Here is a 12700-nt window from a genome sequence, read left to right on the forward strand (position 1 = left end):
TTGTGTTGAAGATACAGAACTTGTAATCACTGTCATTTACTTATTTGATAATGTAGTTTTTTCGGCAAGTGTAGACCTACAGATTGAATTAGCGTTTTCTCCTGGAGTCCACAAATTTCAAGGTTGTCTTGATTTGTGAGGGATTCTTTTTCAAAGTGTTGGAACCAAAAGAGTAGATCGGGGAGGGTGTGAATGATTGATGATTATAAAAGAGCCAGAGGTTCTACTGGCATATGTCTAAACTGGAAGTTTTTCCGAACATGCAAGATTGCTTAAAATTAAGCAGTCTCGGAAAAACTTTTCAAACGGTTTCTGTGATTTTGATTTCGAGGTTAAAAAAATTCACCCAGCATCACAAGTGTATGGACGTAGGTACGTTTTTTCTTTGATAGTACGATAGGCTGGGCTCATGTCTTGTTTTTGTGGGAACATTCACTCTCAAAAAAGAGGTTGGACTTAGTCTTTACTTTGTTTCGATTTATAATGTATTAGCTGGTTTTTTGATCATCATTCTGAGCCAGCCATGAGTTACACCAAAACGAAAACGAAAAACGTGGCAATGGGCTCCCATGGCCACGACTTAATTTCTTATTAATTACGAGACATGAAGCATTATGGAATAGAACCGTTGAATTGTGAATTATAAGTCGGGAGGTGGGGTGTCCATTAGTTTCTTTTCTTTCCAATGACGTAGGTGTGATGTTATAAAGCTACTATTAAAGTAGCAGAAACTAATATAAAACGGTTATAGAGGAAGGCTTTAATTGCAAAAAATACAACAAGAACTGCATCGGATGCATAATCACCGAAGTACAGAGTGGGACACAGAGACAAAACGACAATAACAAAAAAAAAGAAAAGATTTTGTTTGCATTGTTCCAATATGTTGGTATTGTGTATCTCCAGATATATACGTTTAAAAAATGAACAGAGTTATGTTATGAGTATATTCTGCTGGGGATATGTAGATGTCTTTGTTTTTTACATTTGTGTCTTGTGTTTGTTTTATTTCTCGGAGAAACTGAAGACTCTTTTTAATTTCTTTTTTCTTTTCTTGCACGTGTGTGGTCGTGTATATACCGATTGTTTTATAAAGAAGAAAATAAAATGATAAATATAATAGCAATAACCCCTTGTAAAAGCAACTACTATGTTAAGCATAACAAATAATACACAGTCTTAGGTGGATTATAACCTCTGCTCTGTATTGCTTAATAATAGTGAAGACAATGTATTTGATAGAACAAGAACAAGAACAAGAACAAGAGTAAGAACTTAAGTCTTTTACATCTTGTTGACTGTTGTGTTTGACAAAAGCTTCTCCGTCTCTATGCCTGTCTTTCTATATCTTTGTCTATTGTTTTATAAAACAGAAGAATCTGTAATTTTTCGTTTATCTTTTGTTGTCAAAGCTCAAAAACTTTTCTATTAGTTAGACAAAGGAGACTGAGACAACAAAAGCAATGGGGAATGAAATGAATTGAGACTAAGAAAACCGTTAGCTTAGCCTCTTATTCTTATAAACCTTGAAAGGGGGAGGGAGAGGGGTAGTGGCGATGATTATCATTCTGCTATATATATATATATATATATATTGCAGTAAAATTACAATGTGATGGTTAAGATATTATCTTTAGATCTCTCTCCCCCACTTTTTGTGCCCCCACACTTGTCTAACAATAAGAAAAGGGAAGTATAAAAAAAACATAAAGAGCAAAAGCTGGAGTCACTATGTGAGTTCTTATTAGCAAATAACACTACTTGTTTTACTTACCTTCCTATTAATAGTGTTGATGAAAAAGAGTTATAAATCTCTTGTGATATTTATGTGTATGTTGTTCTCATATGATATGATCGTAAAATGTGCTTAAAAATACTGTATAGACCTGCATGTTGTAATTGTCCGGAGAAATGAATAAAACAAAAAAAGAAATTAATTCATTTTATTTGTTTCTTTTGTGTAAGTTCGTTTTATTTATTTTTTATTTTTTTATTTTCTTCAATTTCTATTGTTCTTCTATTGTTCATCTTCAATTGAGCAAAATTCTCATTCATCAATCATCAATCATCATCCTTTTAAGAAACAGAATAAGAAGAAAAGACTTGAACCACTCTCATCTTACATCTTCTCACATTTGCTTTGACTCAGTATTAGCAACCTAAATACATACATACATACATACATACATACATACATACATACACACATCTACACACTCCAAAGAGAGAAACTAGGAAATATATTGCTTTAGCCACACAGTACTACATATATATTCTCCTACTCCACCACCGCAACCCACAGCATATATTACACGCCCAGGATGACATCTACAGCTACAACTATACCACCACCATCAAAGGAAAAGAAAAACAAGGAAGACAGACCTTACAAATGTACATTTTGTGAAAAGGCTTTCCATCGATTAGAACATCAAACAAGACATATTCGAACTCATACTGGAGAAAAACCTCATGCTTGTACTTTCCCCGGATGTACTAAACGATTTAGTCGATCAGATGAATTAACTAGACATTTAAGAATTCACAATAACCCATCATCAAGAAAGAGAAAAAGTGGCAAGAATATCGATGGTAATGGACTTCATCAACCACATGCACATCCACATATGATTCAGCCCATTCCTATTAGTATACATCCCAATCAACAAACACACCATCCACTTGCTGTAAATCAGTACCCCTCGTCATCCGGTGCTGCTAGTGCTCCTCCTATGCCTGTACCTGTTTCAGTTGACAGTAATGGTAACACAATTTATCATCAACCATATCCTGTATATTTAGTACCTCATGCTAATGGATACATGCAGCCAGTAATACCTCAACAACAACCACCGCAGACAGAAGCACCACAACTACTGCAACCGCCGCCACCACCACCACAACAGCAACAGCAGCAGCAACTCTTTCAATTTACGCCTGAATCATCGGCCTCTCCAGCACAAGCCTTGCACCAGCAACAACTACAGCAGCAGCAAAGTAGGTCAGAAACACCATCGAGCAACTTTTCAGGTCGTGATATTATTATTCCCTCGCATTATAAGCAACAAGGATCAGCTGTATTTTCAATCCCTACATCACCAACCACCATGCAAAATAGTGGATCACTGTATACACAGCAAGCAGAAGCATCCAACTTTCAACAACAGCAACTGAACCACCATCAACGTCCTACTTTGAGCTCTCGTGCCATTTCATCCGATGCTATAAGATCATATAATATTAGCCATAGCAATAATCCAGTTAATGTGTCACCACCATTCCCACAACGTCATTATCAATTACAACAACAACAACAGCAGCAGCAGCACTTGCAGAGTAACCCCAATATACAAAAATCACAATCTTCGTCCAGTATATTATCTGAAAACCAACGAGTATTTAGTAATCCTGAATCAACAATACAATCATTGGGCACCTCGCCCGATAGTGATACCTCATACTCAGCATGCAATGCTATGCCGCCACCTCCACTATCACATTCACAGCCACATACAAATACAAATACAAATACAAACAATACTACGTCATCGTCTACTTCTGCAAGCACTGCTGTTCCTTCATTTAGTAATCTTCATGAATATTTCCAACCAAAGAACAATAATAGTAATAGCAGCAGCTCTCGAGTATTCAACACTGGTTCATCTTCTTCAACAACGTCGCTTTCATCATTAAATGGAAAAATCAGACCATCTAATTCTTCAACAAACTTGTCGAATTTCTCAAGTTTGACGCGAATGACTCCATTGAAATTCCCCACTAGTGCCACAATGTCCAAATCACAAAGCCGGACGAATTTGACTATTCCTAAACAAGGTTCGTCAACATCATTAAATTTAGAATTTTACAACAACAATGGTACAGGCTCTGGTTTGAACCATGTGGCAAAGAAATCAAGACCCAATTCACCAACACTTCTATCAACCACACCTAGCCAGAGTAATATGGCATCATCATCATCAATGATGCATTTAACTAATGCCCGCAAATTCAATTCAAGTTTTATTATCTCGCCTAATGAAACTCCATTACAGACACCTAGTCAATCACCACAATTGCATGCAGAAGAGTTGGCTAATCATCCTAGTATACTCTCATTGACGCAGAATAGCAAGGGGGAATTGATTGCAAATGGTGGTGAAGTGAAACTGAAGGGGCACAGTCAGAGTCAGGGTCAGAATCAGAATGAGAAGGTGGATGATAGTATTGCTACTAGTGGTACGCAATTGCCTCCAATTCGTTCAGTATTGAGTTTTACTGCCTTGAAAGATACGCCCAAACCTAATGGAAGTGCAAATACAAGCGGGACGAGTAATCAAGATACAATAAGCGAGAAAGGTGAAGAGAACAACAGTAATGGCAATAGCAATGGTAATGGTAGTGCTGCTATGAGTGTCAGTAGCTTGTTGAGTTAAATAGCAATGTTGTGTACAGTCTTTATTTTTATTTCATACTAAAGTGACATAATTTTTCATACCAACGCGACATAAATTTTCAAACCAGTGCGACATAATTTTGTTTTATGTGGTTTTGTTTCGGGTAGGAAAGGAAAACCATAATATAAGATTAAAAGGGGTAATGAATTTCAAGCTGGAGTTACACACAGACAGATATGTGGATGGGCTTGGTAATTGCTTCACTTTGGAGTCTGACCGGAGGACTCTAGAAGGTGATATAAAGGGTTTTTTCTTTGTGAAGGTAAAACTAAAATGTGGAAAGTAATGGGAGGTAATGAACCATATTTAAAAAAAACTGAACAATATTTTATACAAAATAAGTTAATTGTAGAGACTTAAACCTGTTACGAATCCCCAGATAGATAATTTTTTAAATCTATTTATAAAGTTTGGTGTCGTTGTATTGGCTACACCTGTGTCAAAGTTTTTAGCCCTAAAGCTCTTTCTATATTGGCTATGACTGCCATGTGGTTTTTGTGTTCAATTATTCTTACGATAGTCTTACAATCTATATTGCTTACAAAGGTTAAAGAATCACAAAAAAAAGGAGAAAGGCCTATATACACTGGGGATGTGTAGATTCTGTGAGTATTTGATTTAATGGTTAATCTAGTAGCAGCTAAAGACCATGTGAGAAGTTAATACCTTGAGGGTCCAAATATAATAACACGTAGTGATTCTAAGTCCTATATTGTTAAGGAAAAATGACTGGTGACATAAAGGTGTACATTTATGTCTAGATATGGAATCAAAAGCTCCTTCACTAATAATACATATATTCTTACAAATCCACTGCGGTAAACATCGAAAAATGGCACGATTTAGAAATTAGTAGTTTGAGAATTACTAAAAGTAAAACCTTTGAGCCACATATGTCTAAAAGCTTTCAAATATGAGGAAGATAATTAGCATAGAGCATCAAGCGGCATATCTTTTGTGGCACGTAGTATATATACGGTCTACTATAGAAGTATATATTAAACATTGAAAGTCACCGTGTAGCTTGTAAAGTAAGAAAAGCCAGAATTCAAAGATCATAACAACAAGATACATGGGCTGGTACAAAGTGAAAAGGAGAATAAATTAGATATGAGACAATAGAAATCTATAAATATTACATTAAACCTAAAGTAAAATAAAGTTGATGATATCAAATGCAAAAACTACATATTTTAGTTACTGTTGGCATATGTACTATTTAATATCATTACTATATGTAGGGCATGACACCTGAGACAGAATGGACTGTCTTTCCAGCTAGTGCTGCCGATGGATGATGGGGAAAGTTTTCTTTTCCTGGATGTTTCTTTCTTCTTGTAGAGCTAACGATAAGCACCGAGACAATATTACCAACAAGGTTAATAAGGTTAATCATATTCATTAATATATACAAAAATAATTGCTGTAAACAATCAACTTCGCACATCTACAACCAGTTACTTTTATTTTGAAAAGTTTACTGTTGAAGGCTGCATAATCCTGATATTATGAAGTAGTATGAAACAAAGATAAAAAGACTGTACACATTATTCATGCATACATGATCACACCACTTTTATTCACCCTAGATTCATACGCAAGTGCAATAAATACAACACATTGTCATCATCATCTTTTTTGTTTTCATGCATAGGTCCACACAGTTCAAAAAAGTGTATGCATGGGGCGGGATTGCGCATATGCACGTCAAAAAAATAGGAAAGACTCCCAAATATGCTTAGTTCTCCAGATTTTTGTTCAATATGGTTGCCCCAAAGTTTTGGTGAACTTTCCATATATATACTGAGCAGCTTTGCAGAACACTTTGGTCTTTTTTAGTTGTTCTGAATTAGTTCATTCGTGGCGATCATAAAAGCAATTCCTCAATAACGTCTTCTCAAGATGAAAGATGACCATAGGGAAAAACAACTCGCCCAGCTTTGCAAGATTGTGAAGATTTTGACTTGTGTGGCGGTTTTTATTACTATAATCTTCATAGTCTTGTATACAAATACGGATTGGTTTGTCAACCATGGCGAATCTCATCAATCTACCAAGGCTTTACTGAAGATACCAAACTATGGAAAAGACTTAATGTCCACAAAAGCTTACTTAGAAAGAAGGAATTGGTGGGTTTGGTTTACAGCTGCTGCTATTGGTGGAATGATGGTAGCAGCGGCTGGCCTTGCAGGATTTTGGTGGGTTAATTCTTGTGGTACGACTGCTGCTATTGCTACTTCTCAGTGTTGGTATGCAGCTGCTGGTATAGTTGTTGTGGGTGGTATTGGGCTTGCTTTGACTGTTGCAGGAGGAGCCAATTTGGGTAATTCCAAAAGAGATGTCGTCGTAAGCAAGTGTGCATAGACATGGATACTTGAGCAAATATCATATTGATGAACATTGGGAGACAGACACACTAAGTGAGGTGAATGACATATTGAGCTCTGTACCTGGTGTGAGCAGTGTCAGATTGTTTCACATATCTGATGCAGATACAGAACCAGTCGGAGAAAAGAGGGACGCAGATGAAGTTACTATCGCTAACGCAAACCTTATCACTTGGAAATCTGTCTACGGTAGCCATGCAGCCGCCCATACCACTGGCATCAAAAATATAACAGAGTTAGCAACCTATATCGTACAATCCCGGCCAGCCTCAGCCAATGTTGATACCATTGATAACTTCAACAGTAGTACCATTAGCAGCAGAGTCAGACGCAGACAGAACTACTTCGATGTCAACTATGTTACTTGGAACAGGGATAATGTAAACCATGACTTGGATAGAGTTCTTTCTCAGGACCGTGGAATGGAGGAAATGTGGGAATATGATCAAGAAGTTCCCAATTTTTTTCATAATAATGGCGGTTGGAAATATTGTGCAACTGCAACAGTAAATCCCAATCCAGGACATAATGAGGGTTATAATGATATTGGCAGAGGAAATGCCGTTCATGGGGAGTTCTATTTCAATACTTACGGTGGAATTGATGGTTATTGTAATGATAACAAAGATGGAGCTCAGTGTAGTCAGCCAGGATGCGGGCAATAGATTATTGATATTTGATCTCTTTGAAGGTGACAAGCTGTTAAACTAGGTACCAAGACAGTCAGTAAAGTTATGCATACTATAAAATATGTTTGACGCTTAGTGATTCTAATGGAATTAAATAACATTGCTAGTTGTCAAGTTCGTAAAGGCTGTAATCTAATATACCCCATGGACCCCAAATTTAAAGTTTCATCGCCGAAGTATCCATCTGAACAAGTTAGGTAGATTATTCTTGTCACCAGAGGTCTCAATGTATCATTCTTAGGAGCCATCTCTTCCAAAGGATGCGTTGACTTAAAGGTTCGACTTCCAGCCGAAACTGCTCCTAACAAGAAGAGAAAACTCGGTTCCAACACCACAGTTTCGGAAAAGAAGACAAGAGTTGGTACCACGGCCAATCATTTCTTTGCATTTGTCAAGTCCGTGCTTAGAGAAATTGAGACAAACAAGACACTTTAAGAGATCAAGTATTTGATACTTGGCAACGCAGCCATCCATAAACGTTGCGATCTCCAGTTATTAGTAGCACTGAGTGGAATGGGGTAAGTGTTTTTGCTTCCTTATTCACCGGGACTAAATGCAATTGAAGAGTTCTGGTCCGTGTGTAAGGCTAAAGTCAAGCGGTCAAACTTATCTAGAAAAGAACAATTAACTCCAAGGGTAAGAGAAGCAACAGCAAAGATAGCATTAGAAAGCTATCAAGGCTTCTGTAGGCATGCTAATAGCTTTATACCATATTGTTTAGAGAGGAGATCTTTCTAAACTATGGGCCCTTGTGAATAGGAAGGAAACAGCTTTTGGCTTGGGAAAAATGACTGCAAAAACCCCGAGAGAAGACAGTAAAAAAGGCTCAAACAAAAGAAAAATAATAATAATCCTGGTCTGATACTATTCCATAGTTTTAAAGTAATTGCCCTAATTCTACAGGATCAGACTCAATCGGGTTAGAGGTACGGAAATTCTTTTGGGTACTAATGTGGTATGAACAATTATGTCGCGTTGGTATGAACAATTATGTCGCACTAGTATGAAACAAAATTAAAGACTGTATTACTTGAATAGATAGAGTTTGTCAAAAAATGGCCCCATCTTTGCAATATGCTCCTCCCGTATAAACTACTGTATGTGTAATATATTACTTACCACAAAACACAGATATCTTACATTGTTGTTTTTGAGCGTTTAATAAAAACCCAAATGGAGAGGCGAAGTAAGCAAGTAAGTAAATATGTACAGAGAAGAAGGGGGGGCATGAATTATCGAAGTGACATAAACGTTTTTGGTTTCTTTTGGTTTTACTAACATGGGTCTCATTTGGTCTGAAAGTGGGGAAAATACCCAATAGACATAGAGGAAAAGAGATACAAGGAATAGACTTATTGGGTAGTTGGATTGTTATTAATACAATTCAGATAGGCAAATGAAGGTCTTTTGGCAATGAATAATAGTAGTTGTAGTTATGTAATTAGAGTCAGATGTGTTTATATTCACCCCAACATTCTAAAGTCAAATAATCTCTTTGGTTTGCATAATACACCCCTCTTTTTATATTTTTTGTTTTGGTTAATGTAACAAAAGAGTTATTACAGGGTTGTGCTATGTATTCTATTTCTGATTGTATGTGGTATGTATTGTGTTGGTGTTGGTGTTGGTGTTGGTGTTGGTGTTGGTGTTGGTGTTGGTGTTGGTGTTGGTGTTGGTGTTGGTGTTGGTGTTGGTGTTGGTGTTGGTGTTGCTGTTGCTGTTGCTGTTGCTGTATAATTACTCCGAAAGATGTATCACAAATTGCATTTCCCCCACTTTCATTCTTGTATTGTATTGTTACTATTACTACTCTTTTAAGTTTTTCAAAAATAAAAAAAAAACCGGGAAAGAGATATCTCATTGGTTGAGTCACATTCACACCACACCTTTGCTAGGTCCTTCCCCCTACACACAAGGTATATATATCCTTTATTCAATGCAAGGTACTCTTCTGCTTCTGCTAACTTTTTGTTGGGGGAGAGACTCCTAATTGATGTTACATTGCATTAACATAGCAATCGTTTTAATCTTTGTGTAACTATTTATGTCTCCTGGAGATGTCTCTCGGTAAGATCATACATTCAAAACAAAACACATATTGATGATACATTGATACATATATTACTCCAACCCCAATCAATAACACCCAACAATAACTACTTTACAAGACGTATATCCTATATATATCGATATACTCCTCAAACATTATAAATACCAGACCAATTTCCAACTAATATTCTTTATTTCAATTACAAAACTACAACTAACTAGCCAGCCACAACTATGAGTATTAAATTAAATTCAGGACACCAAATGCCAATTGTTGGCTTTGGATGCTGGAAAGTCACCAACAATACCGCAGCCGATCAAATCTACAATGCAATCAAAGTAGGTTACAGATTATTTGATGGTGCTCAAGACTATGGTAACGAAACAGAAGTGGGCCAAGGAATCAATCGTGCCATTGATGAAGGTCTTGTCGCTCGTGATGAATTGTTTATTGTCTCCAAATTATGGAACAATTATCATGACCCTAAAAATGTTGAAACTGCTTTAAACAAGACCTTGAATGATTTGAATTTGGATTATCTTGATTTATTCTTGATTCATTTCCCTATTGCGTTCAAATTTGTTCCTATTGAAGAGAAATACCCCCCTGGGTTTTATTGTGGCGATGGTGATAAGTTCCATTACGAAAATGTTCCCTTGTTGGATACATGGAAAGCTTTGGAATCGTTGGTTGCCAAGGGCAAAGTCAAGTCTATTGGTATTTCCAATTTCAACGGTGCATTAATTTACGATTTATTAAGAGGTGCATCTATCCCACCAGCAGTGTTGCAAATTGAGCATCATCCTTATTTACAACAACCTAGATTGGTTGAATATGTCCAATCGCAGGGCATTGCCATCACGGGTTATTCTTCATTTGGACCTCAATCATTTTTAGAATTGCAGAGTAAAAAAGCCTTGGATACTCCAACTTTATTTGACCACCAAACGGTGAAATCAATTGCTGATAAGCACAAGAAATCACCAGCTCAAGTATTGTTACGATGGGCTACGCAACGTGGTATTGCTGTTATTCCTAAATCAAATAATCCTGATCGGTTGGCACAAAATTTAAATGTTAATGATTTTGATTTGAGTAACGAGGATTTACAGGAGATTAGTAAATTGGATAAAGGGTTGAGATTTAATGATCCTTGGGATTGGGATCATATTCCAATCTTTGCTTAGATGAAGGGGAAGGGACATATAGCTTTATATAGACTGGCCTTTTTAAAAAAAAAAAAAAAAAGTGAATACATTTTAAATCAATACTCTTCTTCTTAAATAGCCACTTGGCCTTTCTTTATCTTTTTCGTTTTTCAAGTTCATCTTCTTACCTACCTACCTACTTACCTACCTATCTATCTACATTTGCTCTCAAATTGCATCCAATACCGCGTCTCTGCCCAACGTCAACAATTTCAATCTCGATACAAAGTCATCTCTTTCTAAATATGCCCCACATAATCTTCGCTTACCTGTAAATTCACTACGTGAATGCAACACACGCCAATTATCAAAGATTAAACATTGGCCTGGTCTCATTTGATACCACAATTCATTCTCGGGATCAGTTATAATCAGAACCCAGTCTTTAATAGCTTGGTAAAACTTCACTACATCGTCGGGATCATCCCATGAATCCATGGTTGAACGATCACTTTGATTCCAACGAACTTGAATAATTTTACTCAGCTTGTCATCATTGTTATCCAATTTGAAAATCGGTTGTGGTGTATCGGGTTGGATACAGACTTTTTCTTCACCGGCAGAATGAGCTGGCACGCGGATCCTGGTAAACACTTCAAAACTTTGGGGGAATTTGTCACGCATAATTTCTGCACATTTAAACGCATCAACCAACGATGTCGTGCCGCCAGTACCGTCATGATACAAGAGATGAAACAATTGTAACCCCGGTGAATTCAGCCAGTATGTGCCATCAGTATGATTACTAATATCGAAATTGGTGTATGCCGTATCGGCCTTGGCTAAATCAGATGTAAAATCCCAAAACCCCCCATAATGCGTAGGACGAATATAATTCAATTGTTGGCAAAGTTGTTCAGTATCTTCAGGTGTAACTGGGACATTATCAATTAAGCAAAAGCCATATTGCCAGAGTTTCAAGCTCCAATCTTTAATCGCTTGTTCTTGGTCAGTTTCATCAGATGAGTTCATAACTGTAGTGTAATCAACACGAGGCAAATTCAGTTCTATATCCTTGACTTGCCATAGATGCTGGGCCAATTTAGTCTTGGCACCGTGCAACTTTTCATCAAGCGGGATCAACCTCGGGTTATACGAATGGATTTTAAGCCAATGAGCGTCAAATTGAGATTCATGCTCAGCATCAGCATCAGCATCAGCACCATTGCCATTACCAGTGCCATTATCCCAGATAATTGTAACTGTATTGCCGTCGTGGTTGATCAGCTTAGCCTTGATTCCTAAATCAATGGTGGCAGAATTGAGTAACCGTTGTTTGGTTAATGGATAGTAACATTGTGAACAATGACAATTATCCCGAAGCCAGATGTTGTGGTAAGTAGATAATGGTACATCGTCCTCCTCAGCCCAAGTTATTTCAATCTTGTCCGATACTGGTTCTACTTTTTTAATAATTGACATATCTCTCTGTTGCTGTCTCTCTATCTGTCTCTTTCTAGTGTATTCAATTGAGTTAGAGTGTCCTTTGGTTAAAAGTTTTATCTGGTGCTTGTTTTCCCTTTCCCCAGAATTGCACAGAAAAAAAAAAAAACAAAAAATAAAATAGAGAACAAATGCCACTGTGGTTGAGATACTTTGAGGAGTAGTAAATAAATAGAGAGTAGTGTATTTGATAACAAGAGCTGAGATTAAAAAACGGACTAACAAAAGTAAAGTAAGAGAGAACAAAACAGAGACACAGCAAAGAGAGAGAGCAAAGAGAGAAAGAAACAAAACGAAATAAAAAAAAATGAATTTATTTCCAAATGAGATAAAAAGATAATAAAACCTCCAATCTCAATCTCAATCTCAATCTCAATAAACATAGAAATATACAAACGCATATATACCATTAGCAACAAAACAACCATATAAACATACATCAACAGAACTTTACAACTACTGCTACTAT

At 36.7% G+C, this 12700-nt stretch overlaps 4 protein-coding genes across 4 annotated transcripts; 3 read left to right on the forward strand and 1 right to left on the reverse strand. All coding sequences in view use genetic code 12, as the record gives it.

Moving 5' to 3' along the window:
- Nucleotides 1-2321: 2321 nt before the first annotated feature.
- Nucleotides 2322-4433, forward strand: MIG1 (transcription factor; the record flags this gene model as incomplete). Its single annotated transcript, XM_051814011.1, has 1 exon — nucleotides 2322-4433. The coding sequence occupies one exon, from the start codon at nucleotides 2322-2324 to the stop codon at nucleotides 4431-4433; it is 2112 nt and encodes a 703-aa protein (XP_051672422.1).
- Nucleotides 4434-6548: 2115 nt separating this feature from the next.
- CANMA_001993 (uncharacterized protein) lies at nucleotides 6549-7965 on the forward strand (the record flags this gene model as incomplete). The annotated part of the gene is made up of 3 exons (XM_051814012.1): nucleotides 6549-6808; nucleotides 6876-7483; nucleotides 7772-7965. The coding sequence occupies 3 exons, from the start codon at nucleotides 6549-6551 to the stop codon at nucleotides 7963-7965; spliced, it is 1062 nt and encodes a 353-aa protein (XP_051672423.1).
- A 1848-nt stretch (nucleotides 7966-9813) lies between these two features.
- On the forward strand, nucleotides 9814-10767 carry GRE3 (trifunctional aldehyde reductase/xylose reductase/glucose 1-dehydrogenase (NADP(+)); the record flags this gene model as incomplete). Its single annotated transcript, XM_051814013.1, has 1 exon — nucleotides 9814-10767. The coding sequence occupies one exon, from the start codon at nucleotides 9814-9816 to the stop codon at nucleotides 10765-10767; it is 954 nt and encodes a 317-aa protein (XP_051672424.1).
- A 189-nt stretch (nucleotides 10768-10956) lies between these two features.
- Nucleotides 10957-12210, reverse strand: CANMA_001995 (uncharacterized protein; the record flags this gene model as incomplete). The annotated part of the gene is made up of 1 exon (XM_051814014.1): nucleotides 10957-12210. The coding sequence occupies one exon, from the start codon at nucleotides 12208-12210 to the stop codon at nucleotides 10957-10959; it is 1254 nt and encodes a 417-aa protein (XP_051672425.1).
- Nucleotides 12211-12700: the final 490 nt, after the last annotated feature.

Source organism: Candida margitis (assembly GCF_024628925.1).
Source record: "Candida margitis strain CBS 14175 chromosome Unknown scaffold33, whole genome shotgun sequence".
Lineage (NCBI taxonomy): Eukaryota > Fungi > Ascomycota > Pichiomycetes > Serinales > Debaryomycetaceae > Lodderomyces > Lodderomyces margitis.